The sequence below is a fragment of the Rhinolophus hipposideros genome, assembly GCF_964194185.1.
Source record: "Rhinolophus hipposideros genome assembly, chromosome: 5".
In the NCBI taxonomy this organism is placed as follows: domain Eukaryota; kingdom Metazoa; phylum Chordata; class Mammalia; order Chiroptera; family Rhinolophidae; genus Rhinolophus; species Rhinolophus hipposideros.
In genome coordinates, this window is record NC_138051.1 from 54,289,500 (window position 1) to 54,305,901 (window position 16,402).

The 16,402-nt window shown below is 32.8% G+C and overlaps 1 protein-coding gene across 5 annotated transcripts in view; it reads right to left on the reverse strand.

The window, feature by feature from the left end:
• The window catches only part of VPS13C (vacuolar protein sorting 13 homolog C), a 168,107-nt gene that overhangs the window by 61,684 nt on the left and 90,021 nt on the right, over positions 1 to 16,402 (reverse strand). For all 5 annotated transcript variants that reach the window (XM_081049777.1, XM_081049781.1, XM_081049778.1 and 2 more), the window contains 10 exons: positions 16,277 to 16,356; positions 15,775 to 15,834; positions 14,936 to 15,092; positions 11,817 to 11,933; positions 10,427 to 10,530; positions 9,855 to 10,022; positions 8,360 to 8,664; positions 7,255 to 7,402; positions 4,128 to 4,278; positions 2,076 to 2,185 (listed from right to left, as the gene is read on the reverse strand). In XM_081049777.1, the coding sequence (XP_080905903.1) occupies positions 2,076 to 2,185; positions 4,128 to 4,278; positions 7,255 to 7,402; positions 8,360 to 8,664; positions 9,855 to 10,022; positions 10,427 to 10,530; positions 11,817 to 11,933; positions 14,936 to 15,092; positions 15,775 to 15,834; positions 16,277 to 16,356 (1,400 nt within the window). The remainder of the gene's footprint in view (positions 1 to 2,075; positions 2,186 to 4,127; positions 4,279 to 7,254; positions 7,403 to 8,359; positions 8,665 to 9,854; positions 10,023 to 10,426; positions 10,531 to 11,816; positions 11,934 to 14,935; positions 15,093 to 15,774; positions 15,835 to 16,276; positions 16,357 to 16,402) is intronic.

Below are 16,402 nucleotides of genomic sequence, written 5' to 3' on the forward strand. Positions count from 1 at the left end.
GACTGAGGGGGATCAAATAGGCTAAGAGAGGGAAGAAGACATTCTAGGTGGGGGGAAAAAACACGAGCAAACAATTCTTAAGATACTCTGAAGGCACAAGGTTCAGGCTGCCTTAGGCTTGACTAGTCCAATAAAAGAATGGTAGGGAATGAGGGCTGTAAAGAAATATAGAGGCCTAATCAAGCTCTCAAATCCTAAACTAAATATTTCAAATATTATTTGTAGAAAAAGAACATCAGCCTTTGTTTCAGCAAATACATAGCTCCAAATTCTGTAGGTTTGCCCAGACTTTAAAACAACAAAACCCAACCAATGGGGGGAAAAAAATCTTCAGTCATAATTGCTCACTACAGACCGTGGCATTCATATAAGATGTACTAGTGATGTGCAAATCTTAGCACACGTGTTAGAACTCCACATCTCCTCTCACTCAAGAGAGTACACTGCATACAAGTGAGTCAGAATGGCATTGCTCATTGCAAACGTGGAATGCCTTTATGTAAATAATTCACAAATTTCTGATTTGCAACTATTATTAGAAATGACCTGTGATACATCTACTGATCACAATATACTAATGTTTGTGGTACACTTACTGATGTAGACATTGTAGAGCCAATGAATATTTAGTAAGTAATATTAGTAAGATAAAATTCAGAAAACACTCAATGTTTTTTAAGTAGAATGGGAAGTTATAAATGGCTACATGAGATTCATTTAGGAAACTACACTTGTAACAATGTTTAGATGGATGAAAGGAAAAAGCAAAGGGGGATAAAATATATAGTGATGGAAGGAGAACTGACTCGATGGTGAATACACAATGGGATTTATAGATGATGTAATACAGAATTGTACACCTGAAATCTATGTAATTTCACTAACAATTGTCACCCCAATAAATTTAAAATATATAGATATGTTCCCTCAGCCTGGGTAGGGTATGCAGCCAATAAAATAAAATTTGATTTGAGGGAAAAAAAAAAGGAAAAAGCAACAAACAAGGAACCTATTGCAGTACTACAAGTGTGAGCTAAGGAGTTTCAAATAAAGCAGCAGTGAAAACTGACACGAAAGAACAAATGTTTACTCAAAGAAAAAATTGACAGTGTCTGATGAATAAAGGTCAACAAAGAAAGAAGTAAAAGACACATATTCTAAAGCTGGGGAACCAGGAGAATGTTGGTACATTAAGTGAAATGAAGAATACATTTAACTGTTCATTTTCCAGAAGGTAATTTGCTGATCTTTTCATTAACATTGAACATTAGAAATTAAGGCAGCTCATTGAACAAATGACGGATTTGTACAAGGTTCAACAATGATAATGTATGAATATTGTATAGTTTTTAGAAAAAAATATGAAATGTAAGATAACATATAAATGGATATTAACAACAGATATAATACCCATAATCACCATATATATTGGGTATTAATACAAATTATGAGTATTATATGACATATGCTATTACATGGCATAATTTATTGATATAACCAAAAATATTTATTAAAAGACACTATCTACATAATAAAAAATATCTTTCTAAACTACTACCAGTACATTATTTAGTTCAAATCATTCGGGTACTTGACCTTGGTTCTTCAATTATCAGTACCCTGAATACGTATCTACTACATATAAAATTTATTTAATAGAAACATAATTAATGCTTATGTATCATGGATAATCATGAATTTAAAAATAATCCTCTAAGGTTCCAAAGCCACTATTATTCTCCTTAAATAGTTATAGATGTATATATATCCAGCTATGTAACAAAATTGTGCATATAATACTCATATACAAGATTCTTCTACTAGCAATGGATCTAAATGTTTTAGTGCTAATGTTATCTGGAAAAAAATAAAACTTTTCCTTAGCCTAGTAATATGAGAAATACTAACAAAGCAAAGACAGAGAGCAAGACCAATGTATACTCTGTAGTCCAAATAGAATTTCATAGACATATTTCTTTTTTTAATGAATAGCCACATCAAAAAAATGCCACTATTCTAAAACAGAGTATTAAGAGTCGAGTATTTATTTCTAAATACAGAAATTTACTACATACCTGGCTGATACCATTGTTATAAAGGACAATAGAAAGAGATTCAAAGTGAAAGTCAAATTGGAGAGTGACATTCTGGTCCACAGAAAGCTTTGATTTTGCCAAATCTTGTTCTGACGGTTCAAACATAAATATAAAAAATTAAAATGCTTTTAAGTAGGTATATGATTTACATATATTTTAAAAGCTGGGGTAATAATTTTTTATTCTAAATTTATATCATACTCTTTAGAATTCTTTAAATCATATTATGAGATAATTAATAAAAATAGTAATGATTTATTCCATATATATTTAGTACAGGTCAAAGTGACAGAGGCAGATCATCTACATTTAAAACAAAAAAAACAAAAAAAAGAGGGCCATGAAAAGAATATCAAGACAACATTTTTTAAAAAGCCCTTCCACAGAAAGACTAGTTATTACAGAGTAGTTTATAATTATCAAAGCATTTCATCTAACTGGTTACAAGCTATTCTCAACAGATTATGAAACTGGAAGCGCAGAAAAGTAAAATACTTTGTCCTAAAACAGACAGCTAGTCAGTAAGAGATTCTCCACTAGCACAGTAGGCATCTCACTATCTTTAATTACCAATCACCCAACCCATTACCTTTATAAGAAGAACAGAATACAATTCAACAGCAGAGTCAAACAGAACTCAAATATAATGCGGGGCAGGGAGCCTTTGGAATTCTGAGGTGAAACAGACTTCAAGAGGTAATTTAATCTTTTACCTCATGTTTAGGCAGAAATTTCTTAGTCAGATAAAAATTGATATTGCTTTCAATAACTCTTACAAAGTGATTCTATAATCTATTTTGGAGATTGATTCTATTATTTGGACATTTATAGTAAAGTCTGTTCTTAAAATTACTATAACAGCAAACACTGAGTAACTTTAACCACATAATGCCTTCTCCAAGTTGGATAATGCTGGGGATTTTTCTTTACTTTTCAGAAAATAACTTATATTCCAATCTTCACTATTTTTGCAGCTTTCATCTGAACTCAGAAGTTTTCCAAAGTACTACATTAATCAAATAGCCAGAACCAGAGACACAAATTCACCACGGCTAAACATGAGACCATTAATCAAGTAAAGCCTGCCTTCCATAGTTTATTTATCTGTACATAGTTCTTGTCTAACCACAGCAACAGCCTACTTATCTAGTAGCATTTCTCCATAAAGAGGCACGAAACCAACCTGGGGAGAAGATGCTAGCCTCCCCAAGCTTATGGAACACTCATAATTATCCACCTGAACCAAAAACCTTATTTCGCAAACTGCTTTAATCATTTGTTTTGTGATCTCAAAACAGAATGATCCCAACTATAGCAGAAGCAGTTTTGGTATGACATAATTAATGGGCAGTTTTATAGCTTGCTGTCAGCAGTAATAGCTTATACTATTCACATCGATGACTTAAAATGATGAAAAAAGTGAAATTATATTCTAATAACCGTTTAGTAAAACAAGGAACCCATGGTAGAAAAATCATCTTTTAAAAATGACTAAATTTAAAAAGGTTCAGTGCTTTTAAAAGATTCAATTTTTTTTTAAAGATTCAATTTTAATTATCTGGAAATTTTCCTTATTTCTGACCACATCATTATCCGATAAAGCCACATAGATAAAGCTGTTACTATATAAGAAAACCTTCCTTTCTCATGAGCCAGTCATCTGAGTATGATACCAAGGCCCTTTTCTCTCTTAATTATTTAGAAACCTTACTATGCTGCATGCCTCGTTTGCTTTTCGTTACAAGGTATACCACCGCAGTGCCTCCTGAGTTCAGCAAATCCCGCTTTTACAAGTCAAGGGCAAATATGCATCATGCAAGCAACAACAGGTGGCCCCTGCCCTTAAAGCAGACAATGAGCACACCTCTTACCCCTGGGAACTTCAAAGTGGCCCCACGCCCAGCCACTTTCCACAGTATATAATACGATACTGACTCCGTTCATACCACATTGTGCTGGACAACTAAAAAAACACTAAATATGGCATTAATGCTCATTTTTCTCCATAATCAAAGCAAAAATCTTCAATACCTTTGAGATGGTCAGGTCCACTCAGAACATCTTTTCTTACTCTTACAGCCTCCTGGGTGGACTGTGTAGGGCTTGGCTGTGAAGAAGCTTCTCCAAGATTTTCCAGCAAAATTTTCATTAAAACTGTTAAATCATCTGCACTGAGAGCAACCTAGAAACCAACGATAAGTGGTTGTTAATATAAAGTAATAAAAAAATGCAGACTGTCATATTTATGTCTTAATTTATGGTTCCTCAAATCAACTGTTCATCTAACTTTTAAAAAAGGAAGTTAGGACCACAAATACCAGGAGAGAAGTATCTCATCTTGTATAGTGTGAGACATTCCTCATTTGTGTAAACACGCTTCTGCCTCCATCCATATCCAAGCCCCTGCCTCTGGCACTCCATGACTCTCCTGCATTACTGTTATCATTCTCCGCCTCTCCAGTTCCAGGACCTGGTCTTCTCTTCCCTCTCCTTAGCTCCTCATCTCCATTCTGCCTCTCTCTCTTTTCACCCACGACCAGCTCCTTCCTCCACATTATTTACTGCCCTCCAAAGTCAATACAGGAAGAGTGCTATTCAGTTTCTGGACTGCACCATGAAGTAAGAAGATGTTCTCCTATAATGTAGCTCTTATCCTCAGTACATGTGCATCTGAACATACATAAAACACTTGTCTAACTTAATCAAGAATAATATCTCTTAGAAGAACAACAAATGCATCTACAAATAATTTTTAAAAGCCAAAACACAGACCAGGAAAAGAGTATCTTGTTCATCTCCTACCTTTATAAAAGGGGATACGTGGGAAAAAGAAAGAAAAAGAAAGCAAAGCTTTTGAGTCAGGCAGACGTGTATCAATTTTACCACTTTCAAGCTGTGTTGTTAGCCAAATTTCTTAACTTCCTTAACTCAAGTTTCTTAATCTTTAAAATAGGAATAATATCCTCTTCCTCATAGGTAGCTGCAGAGCATGAAGCAGAATCAATGAGTCTGTTAAGATCCGTTAAACCTTTTAATCCTTCTATCTTTTGTACATTTTCCCTATGCATAGAGTAGTCCAAAAGGCCTGTTTCAAGTATTTAAACACAAATTCACACAAGTATGCATGCATTCACAGCACCTTTTCCTCCAATCGCTTTGTTCCCCAAATAAGCCACTATCACCAAGGAAAGTGCCTGATTCCCAGCCTAAGTAAAAACGGGGAGATCCTCAGATAAAAGATGTCACTTTAACCCCCTAGAACTTCCTTGTGTATTCATTCCCATTTGTGATACCAACCAAGATATCACAGCTGCCTGAAGAGCAGCTAACTTTACCACTGTCTTTGGTTTCCAGTGGGTGAAAAGAGCAACTGTTATCACACTTAAACTGACCTTCAGTAAGTCTGAAGGACAATTTGAGAGGCAGCCCCACGGTTCTTGAAGAACTGTCACACTGATCTACCCAAAACAACTTGTTGATGTCACATACCTGATACTCTTTCTTAGCTACACTCCAGACTCAGGAAAACTATACAGATTCTGACCTATGAGCAGGTGTTCACAGAAGCCTGGATCTCTGTCAAAATAGGCAGTGGAGACCGTATTTACTATGGCTCCATTCTTGATTTAATGAGGGTCCTTTTAAAGTGATGACCACGCTTTGATGCCAAACTGTAGGATGTTACTTTTTTTGTTTCTTTTGAAATACTTAAAGCATAAAGGAAAAGCATAGAGAATACTATAATCCTCCCCCACTGTACCTACCATCTAGCTCTGTCAAATCTCAACAAGTTCCTGTATTTGCTTCAGATCTTTTTTTCCCCAATATGGACATGGTTGAAGTCCTATGTTTACTTCTCTGAGTTCCCATACCCTTCTCCACTCCTCCCCAGAGAAAGACAATCCTGAATTAGACTATCCTGAATTAGAGAAGACTATCCTGAATTAGAGAATTATTCTTTCCATGAATGCTTTCTTACATTTACCACTATCACATTCCCCTGTAAACAATATACAGCATTGCCGAATGTCCTATTGCAAAATTTGAAATAACAAAGAACTGTACTATCATTTTGCAACTCATTTTTTTCATTTTTATGTCTAAGATATACCCATTTTCCCTTTGTATAGTTCTAGTTCATTCACTTTATCTACTTTATAATGTCCAAGGTATGAATATACCATAACTTGATCCACATTCTCCTATTGACAGACATTTAGATTTTACTTTTGCTTTCAGCAAACCTGTATCCATACAATCTTTGACAGGAAGGGAAATGGGACAAATATTAGTCCTGAGATCTAATCTCTTAACAGTAAGGGAGGAATTAAGAGTCCCAAACTCAGGAATAGAGAAATCTCTATGAATACCCTAAAAAGACATTCTTCCTCATATATCTACTCATATTTCACACAGGGACATTCCTACAACAAACTTCAGTTTTTACTTCTTCCCTAGCAGAACTCAGCTCCTTTCACCCTTTCTATTTTACCTCAGAACTAACACTGAAATAATCACAAATATCAAAAATCACTAAATTACTAAGTTTTTATTTGTTTTTTTTCACACTATTTGTTTAGTCACTCTCTCACATACCCTATTCCTTACTGCTTGGCTTCAACAATTTCACACACAGGGGCACAAGAATCATAGGATTCCTACATAGCCATTACCGTCTTCAACCAGTATCATCCTTTCCTGTGAGCCTACACATGACGTACTAACTACACAATTAAAAATTTTTCTGTAATTATATGCTTATCAAATAAATATATTCACTATTTAAATGTCTACTTTTCTAATTAAAAGAGTGCTTTTATACATTAAAAATACTACTAACGTGCTTTGAATGTAGTAGTTAAATATCATTTTATACTGTCCTACAATTTAACTGCCTTAAAACATTAGAATTTTCCAAAATTACTAACATTTTCAGTAGACTCCAAAAGGTTTTATCTCAGACTTCTTGCTGGCTTTACCAAATATTTAACTAAAATGAAACAAAGAAAAGTATGGGAAACTAGAATGACTTCCTTTGCAGTTAACAAAGTATTCTTTTTTAATATATCATCACTTCTGACATACACTAGAACTGCACTATGGTCAATGATAAAAGCCTATCGAGCAATTTTCATACATTTTATATGCATATACTTACCTGCATAGGTTTTAGTTTTCCTTTTATCTCCATCCCTGGAATTTGCACATACCATGCTGCTGCTAAATTTCGCTGTATAGACAAAAGCATGTTGACTGGTTTTAAAATTTCAATGTCATGTTTAGGCAAGCCAGCCTGCAAGATAGTTCTGAAAGATAAACAAGAATTTATTTTATATTTTTGAAATTTACATTTTAAAATGAAGACTATCATATTATGTAACAGTTTCCACATATGATTGTCCTAAACATTGAAAGCTTATATCAGAATTCTTTTAGAACATGCTTCTTTTCACAAACCAATTGAATCAGAACAAATCAAGTTTACTCGCAGAGCTACCTAAAACAAAGCCTTTATAATGCTGACTTCAAAGACAAATTTCACAAAGTATGTCTATTGCACTATTAACTAGTTTTTACAAGAAGTATTCAATATTAACAACTAGCGCAATGTTATACAAATAAATGCTACATCCTCCTAAAAATGGAGGACAAAGAAAGTGATAGTCTACTTAGCCCTTAGTTTTCTTATTGGTATTTCTCCAAACTCAAAGGGAAAAATTCACCAAACCCAGAAGTTAAGCAAACATATCATACTAGTCATTTCTAGCTTGCCTGCCAACAACCATTTGTACAACCAAATCTTGTCATTCAACATAGCCAGCACTACCCCACTGGGATTCGATAACCCTTTATATACTTCACTGAGAATTCCCAAATGTGACAAGGTGCACAAATGAGAAATAAATCTTAAATTTTATTACATTTTAAGAAGTTTTCTCTCATCTACAGAAAATAGTTATGTGCAAAGCAAAAATAATAATAAAAACAAATCTAATTTAAGATTGAGTAACCTGGAATTTTGTAATAGGAAATGTTTATAAAATGGAAAAAAAATCACATTATAAACCTAGAAAGAAAAAAAATACAGATTCTATGAGGTATACTGCTATTAACCACTGACGAAACACCAGTAGTCAAGACTTCATAATTAGGAAAAAAAAGGAATGAGAACCACAAATCATTAGAGTATGTTACCCCTGATAAAAAGTCCATGACAATTCTATTTATACTAAGTAATATACAATTAAAGTATTAATTTATACCTGAAGAGCTTCAATTGAGTAAGTTGGATGTTCATTTTGTCAATGACTGGGGGAAGAGAATAATGTTCCATAGGAACTAAACTAAATTTGTTTTCAACTCTGATTAAACCCAGATCTGCTATGACAGCATTAGATGATACTGAAGACTGAGGAATGATAATAACTGGTGCTTTCAAATTGATATCCATTAAAAGGCGGAAACTCTTTTGAGCCAAGTCTTTCATACTGGAAGCAGCTCTCTCTGCAGCCTGTACTGTAGCTGCACTCAAAGCTTCTTTGGCAGTTTGGAAATTGTTGAGGAAGTTCTGTTGGAAGAGACTGATATTTAGAGTTCCTTCAAAACAGGATTCATTTTAAAAAGGAAAACCTTTAAAAATTATTTACTTTAAAAAGAAAAACTAAATGAAAAGATAATATAAAAGAGATGTTGTTTTACGATTTTGTGGAGACAGTGAAGTATAGAAAGATATGCTCTGAGATATTAACAGTAATTACTTCGAGGAAAGAAAAATCCTTTAAATTTCATTTTATATATTTCAGAATTATTTGGTTCTTACGACAGATTTTGGTAACGATTTTTTAAATCTCATTTTCACTCATGAATGTTGGTTATTTTAAATTCAAATTTAAATAAAAAGATAGAAGAGAGCACTTTACTTCTCCCAAAGTATGTTCAGTTCCATACCTCTCGATCACAGGAATAAAATTTATTCTTAGAAACTAAGGTTTCTAAGCTTATTTATGAAGATTTTTTAAAGTATACTCAAGTAGAAGATGCTTAAATGTCTACACTCTTGCAATCATTAATAAGAATCAAAACTTCTTTATTTAGAGTGAGATGTATGTACTTCATCTCAATTTTAACTTTTTCCCAATGAAGATCATTCTTAGAAGTAATATTCTTAATGCTTATCTGTTAATAATACAAAGGAACTTAGACTCCCCCACTCCAAATAAATTACTTTTCATAAAAATAAAACATGTTTGTTTACGTAGAAGTCCATGACCTGTAAGCTTTGATTTATAGCCCTGCTAAGAGGCATAGGCAAATTTAAACTCTTTAGCCCACAACACTTACGTGGAAATAAAAGACTTTAATGGCCTTATTGATCACAGTTATAATCAAAAGCAGTAAGTTCCAATGTTAGTCTTTCAAATGCCTGATAAGCTCCTTAAAAAATTCTTTTAGTTCAATACCTTTGAGCGTATTTCATAAAACAAATAACATTAAAATACCCTAAAATTTTTAAACAGTACTTTTAAAATATGTAACTATGGAAATGTACAGCATGATAATTTGTATGTTCAAAAATAATAACAAAAATTCATTTGATTATCCATCATGCAAAAGATTTCCTTAATTGTAATATTCTGTTCAGCATTTGGGTGTTTATCATACCATTCTATTAGTAAAGATTTTGACTAGGTTCAGATCTTATAGACAAAGATATTTAGGCCTCAATGAAAAATAAATATATTTTTAAAATAAACTTACCAAAAGAGACATGAAGAATTTATGAACATAAACAATCTGAATACAACCCACTTTGAGACTCAGTTTGCCATCTACTTTAGACATATTGGCATAGGCCTTTCCTTCTGTGGCATCTGGATAAAGAGTCATTTGGAACCTAAAGACTTCATCTCCCAAAATAGAGACAGCCTAAAAGCATTAAATTAACTGGTTATTACATTAAAACAGCTGTATTACTGTATTATTAATGTTTCCTTATTACAGAATCCTTGATATATGAAGCGCCATTTAAAATCAACTTTCAACAAATTATTAGTTAAAAACATAGTACCTGGCAATACATTTTTCCTATGCCCATAAAAATCATTTTATCAATGGACATATCAATCTCCTAATTTTGGTCAGAAATAACTTACAAATCACTTGGGCTATATACAATGTGAAAGCAAACTATGACGATATTCATGTCAAATCCCTAACAAAGTACCTGACACATGACAATTAATAAATATATATTGAACAGATGAATAAAGGCATCTCAAGCCCAAAGAAACAAAAAAAAATTCAATATAGAAACCTATTTTTTTAAATACCTTTTTGTGAATGGACAGCAAATCAACATTCGTAACTATTATATCCTTAAGTCTGGCAAACATGTCAGTCTGCTTTGGCTTCACAGAAATAGAGGCATCCATTCCTGTGGGAAACATAACATTTACAAATTTTCTACCCAATCCAAATGAACCAATTTAGTGGTACTGAAGTCCAATAATACAGTACCAAGATATAGAATGAACAAAAACTACTCACTATTAGACATGTTAAAGGTATCGACTTCTACGCATGAGATAGCTAAGAAAGATTATATTTTTAAGTGCTACAGGCATCTCATACATTAAAGTTGTGAAAATTTTAAAACAAAAGAAACCAAATTTCAAAGAAAATTACTCACAAGTCTCCAAATACAAATATCCTGTGCATTGGCAATATTGGAAGTGGTCATTTAAGAAGACACACAATGTTTGTTAAACAGTCATACCATAAAAATTATCTCCTGAAAATTATTGCTCTGATAACTAAGGATGCATGAATATAATTCAATGAATACCTGTTATTTTTTTTATAATAAATTGTACCTAAAATACAATCTTCTAAGACTTCTCTCCAAAAAATTTTTGTCATTCTCATCATTTCTATAGGCATGATTTCTAAAACTGCTCCTTAGTACAGCATGCCTGCAGCTAAGACCCACTAATGACCCAAACCATTATTATGCCATCCATAAAACAGATACTTAGTAATATATGTTCAATGGAACTGATTTTAAACCTTTAACTATTTACTATGTACAAGGCACTTTCTAAATATATGTAAACATGTAAACTTAATCCTCACAACAATGCCATGAATAATTATTATACATATTTTCATTTTATAGAAAAGGAAACGCAGGCACAGAAAGTAACTAATTTGATCAAGGTCAGCCACTAAGTGTTAGAACCAAAATTTGAACCTTGGCAGGCTGGCTTCGGAATCCATGGCATAATCTGAATTCATCCTTGTATCAAGCTGACAATGAGTAAAGCTTATAAAATTTATTTTAGAAACTTCTTTTCCTGATGCTATATATGCACAAAATACAAGGACAATAAGGAAAATGACATTTTCTTTAGTCAGCGAAATGTTATCATGATATTCACTTAACAGTTTAAAGTTATATTATTCTGAAAATGCAAACAGAACATAAAAGGTTAAGCCTAATACTGAAATTCTTTAAATACATAAAGAATGTCTTGTGTCAGCCATGAATCATAATAAATTTACTAACATTTCAAAGTATATCTTTGAAAAATCTGTACAAGTCTTCAATATAATAAGTAAATCAAAAGATGACACATGAGAAATCTACCATTCACAAACTCATTCTCCTTAGAGGTCTATATAAAGAAACAGAATTAGTTACATTAAGGAATAATTACTCACCGTGTATTCTAATATCTGCAATGTTACACTTCTGATCACAGACCAAGACATTAAATGAATTTAATTCAGCTATAATCTTTAAATCAAACACATCATTTTCAGAAGTATTGCTGGATACTAAAAGGTAATAGAAACCTTGTGATTAGCAAACTGCAAAGACAATATATGACAAAGTAATTTCAAATTCACTAACATAACAGTACATTATGAACTATGAAGAACCAAAAGGCCCTCCATTAAGATTACTTGTAATTATTGGCGCGGCTGGTTAGCTCAGTTGGTTTAGAGCATGATATTCATAACACCAGGGTTGCCAGTTCGATCCCTGCATTGGCCAGTGTGAGCTGCGCCCTCCACAACTAGACTGAAACAATTACTTGACTTGGAGCTGATGGGTCCTGGAAAACCACACTTAAGATAAATTTAAAAAGTTAAACTGTTGGTGGGAATGCAGACTGGTGCAGCCGCTATGGAAGGCAGTGTGGAGGTTCCTCAAGAAATTACGAATAGAATTACCATATGACCCAGCAATCGCTCTCCTGGGTATCTACCCCAAAAATATAAAAGCATTTCTCTATAGAGACACGTGTACGCCAATGTTCATTGCAGCTTTGTTTACGGTGGCCAAGACATGGAAACAACCAAAATGTCCTTCGATAGATGAATGGATAAAGAAGTTGTGGTACATATACACAATGGAATACTATTCAGCGTTAAGGAAAGATGATATAGGAGCATTTGTGACAACATGGATGGATCTCGAGAGAATAATGCTAAGTGAAATAAGTCAGACAGAAAAAGCAGAGAACCCTATGATTTCACTGATATGTGGTATATAAACCAAAAAGAACAAGACAAACAAATGAGAAACAAAAACTCATAGACACAGACAATAATTTAGTGGTTACCAGAGGGTAAGGGGGTGGGGGGTGGGTGATGAGGGTAAAGGGGATCAAATATATGGTGATGGAAGGAGAACTGACTCTGGGTGGTGAACACACAATGGGATTTATAGACGATGTAATACAGAATTGTACACCTGAAATCTATGTAAATTTACTAACAATTGTCACCCCAATAAAATTAATAAAAAAAAAAAAAGTTAAAAAAAAAGAAATACCGTTTAAAAAAAAAGATTACATGTAATTAACACAAATTTTGAATCAATTTTCAAATGCCAATCAGACAAAAACTAGCATGTCCCCCTCCAAATTAACAATAAAGGCAGCCTTTAATAGCACCTTGACAGTACAATTTGCTAGATGGAAATTTTATTATAATTTTTCTTCTGGGAAAAGAAATCCTCTGTAATAGAATTCTAGAATTCTTCGGGGGCCTTTTCATTTTTATTTCTTTTAAATGTGTACCTTTCATGATCATTTTGACTTTTGGGGAAGATCCAGAAGTCACACTGTGCCAGATCTAGTTCAGGTAAATAAGGTAGTTTTATTACAGAAATTGCTGTATACCAGAAGCGAAGTATGACACGGAACATTGTCATGATGGAGGATGATTTATGGCACACTTTATTATTTATTTATTGATTGACTTATGTATTTATTTGTTTGTTTGTTTGTTTAAGGAAGGCGCAGCTCACAGTGGCCCATGTGGGCATGGAACCGGGAACCATGGAATTATTAGCACCATGCTAACCAACTGAGCTAACCAGCCACCCCCCAAATTTTTATTCTTTTATTCCTTTTCATATCATATATTAGATAAAAGAATATTTCATGAAAAACTGAAATAGTGATAATTAATAAAATGCAATTAATTAACTATGACACATAAATACATATTAACTGTAGAATCAATTTCTCTAGGTTGTATCCTGTTTCTCCATGAAAAATCATAAAACAAATTCTATGAATTCTATGAGAAATGAACATAAAGGGCTAAAGTTTAAAAAAATACACACAAAATATTTTATAATGTGTGTGTATGTGTAAAAGAATCACAATCAAATGGATTCTGTTAACCTAATATAGTCCATGTCCGGACTGATAAATTTAAGATATATTTTCTTAGAGATCTATTTTGCTTGAGGAAAGCAGATCTTTTCCTATAAAACTGTAAAAGCCTGGGGACATCAGTCTTTAACCACTAAGATGATAATGGGTTTTTCTCCCTTACAATTTAAAATAGCATAATCAAACCAGAAAAACCAACTATACAGCGTAACTGGAAGACTGTTTCTTTAGATAATTTCCTTGTAGTTTATTGTGAACTTAAACATTACTTTTTCATTTATTCAACTATGTGTGTGTGTGTGTGTGCGTGTGTGCATATACATGTTATACAAATATTTCCATAGATAGTAATTAATGTAACAAGTACATTAAAGAAAAAAAAGTAAAACTTTTTTACTCGAGTTTATAACAAAAGCATTGCTCTGCTCCCTAGTTAAAAGAAAAACTCTGATCCTTGTATCAGATCAATTACTAACAGTTTTACACTTTAAAGATGCTAGTAATATAGATGTAACTCAAACAGGTAATGTACTGGATGTTAGATATTAACATCATATGATAAGAAAGAAAAATCATTAAAATGATATTTGGAGGAAAAACAGTTTCTTCACTCAGGATACATCATATCTAATATTTCATAGCACAAGTCACACGCTTGAGGAACATGTGTCCATATCCGTATGTGATTTAAATACAGTTTTGGTTAGAGACCAAAGTGAGTCTGTCTCTTCCATGAGATTCTTCCTTTTGTGCCCTAGGAAGCACTTAAAATTGTGGAGCACCAAGAAGGTTTTCCTGACTGACTGACTGGGCCTTTGTTACTATGCATGATTGTATTCATATTTTAATTTCACCCTTTATCACTTTCACTGAAGGCTGCAAAGTACATACAACTTTATTTAATGTAAAAGCTAGACAGTGAAATCAAATATAAATACATGATTAATATTAAACATTTATTTAAAATCCCTCCCTAAATTACCCTATAATACCATAAGAATAAAATTTGCTTTCTTTTGACACTAACCTAATCTGTCAGAGCAGCTGTAACATTAAAGTGCTAAATATGTGTCTTAGCTTGAAAATACAAATTATTATATGATTAAAGTTCAGACAGAAAGTATGAGACCATGACTCAAAAGTTAATACCAGCTTTGACAATGATACTTCTGGATTCTCCCACAAGTGGTTTCAGCTCAGATTCCTTCTCAGAGGGTTCAGAGGACGGAACAGCAGACGATAAAAAACTCAGGAGGGACAGTAAAGCTTCCAAATGAAGTACTAAGTCTAAGGATGAAAATGAAACCTAAGATAATAAACAATTAGAAAGGTAGATTTCAGATATGGTAACATTTTTACGTTAAGCTTCAACATACGCAAGTAGCACAAGAACAGTTCAATTAAGGGCCTTTTGTATTTTTTAAGAAAGAACTATTACAGTTATCAATCTTTACTGTATTTTAACCTCAAGAGAGCTTGATGGGTTTTAAGTAAAGCTATAAGAAGTATTATCAGGCCTTAATTCAGTCACATTAATATATATCCAAGACAGACTACATACGCTCTATACAGACAACATAGACTGTGGACAATGTCTATACTGAGTCATGCTTTTAGCCTTGTTCTTAAATTTATTCTCATCCTAAAACCAACATATAATTCAAATGTTTCATGCTTCCATCAATGCTATGCCAAATAACCACAGTGAACAAAATTTCCTTTAAAAGTGCATTATTTATGTATTCAACAAGTAATCATTAATTCATATTTGAGAAACAAATAATCTTGTAAGAAATCAACTCTTTTAAGAATTTTATTTCAACTCTGTATCAATTATTAATACATTTATCTACAAGATTGTATCTATTATTACTATTGTCACTGTTATTTCAATTTTAGAATTTACAATCACACAACTGAAGATGGCTATGAAGCTAGATTTATTCATTAACATAACTCAGCCTTATAGTAAATTAGAAAAGATTTACCTTCAGTCTCTGTTTGGTATTGTCATGAATGGTTTTAAATTCCGGTCCATCACTGTCTGCCTACAAATAATGGAGGATAAAACCACTGGGTTGCAAACACTAAAAATTATATATATCCTTTACTTTTCCAAGTATGCTATGAAAATACTATATTTCTTAAAGGCAAAGAAGAACATGCCAAAAAATAGACCACATAAGCATTTCTCAGATTCTACAGAAGCAAAACTCCAATGCTAAAGGCAGGGGAGAATGCTAGTATACCCAGATTATAACAAACTTTGATTTGAATTATAATGGAACTTTATATACTCCCACTTATTCAAAAACATACGGTAACTCAGAAGGTTATGAGATTATCCTGGACTGTCAGTTGCTTGCAAAACTCACTATAATTAACCAGTTTTAGAATAAAAGATTTTAGGAGAGAAAAATTGAAATATTAAATATGAGGCAACTGCGTTAACTTCGTATACTAAAGAATCCTAGAAATAAAACTGGGTACCTTTGTCAATAACATTTTCAGAAGGTGTTGATCAGTTATATTAGAAGAGTTAATAATGTGAAGAGGTTCTCCTTTAGAGTCTAAAAGAGAAAAAAAGGGTAAATCCATCAAGTCTTTTAAACATTT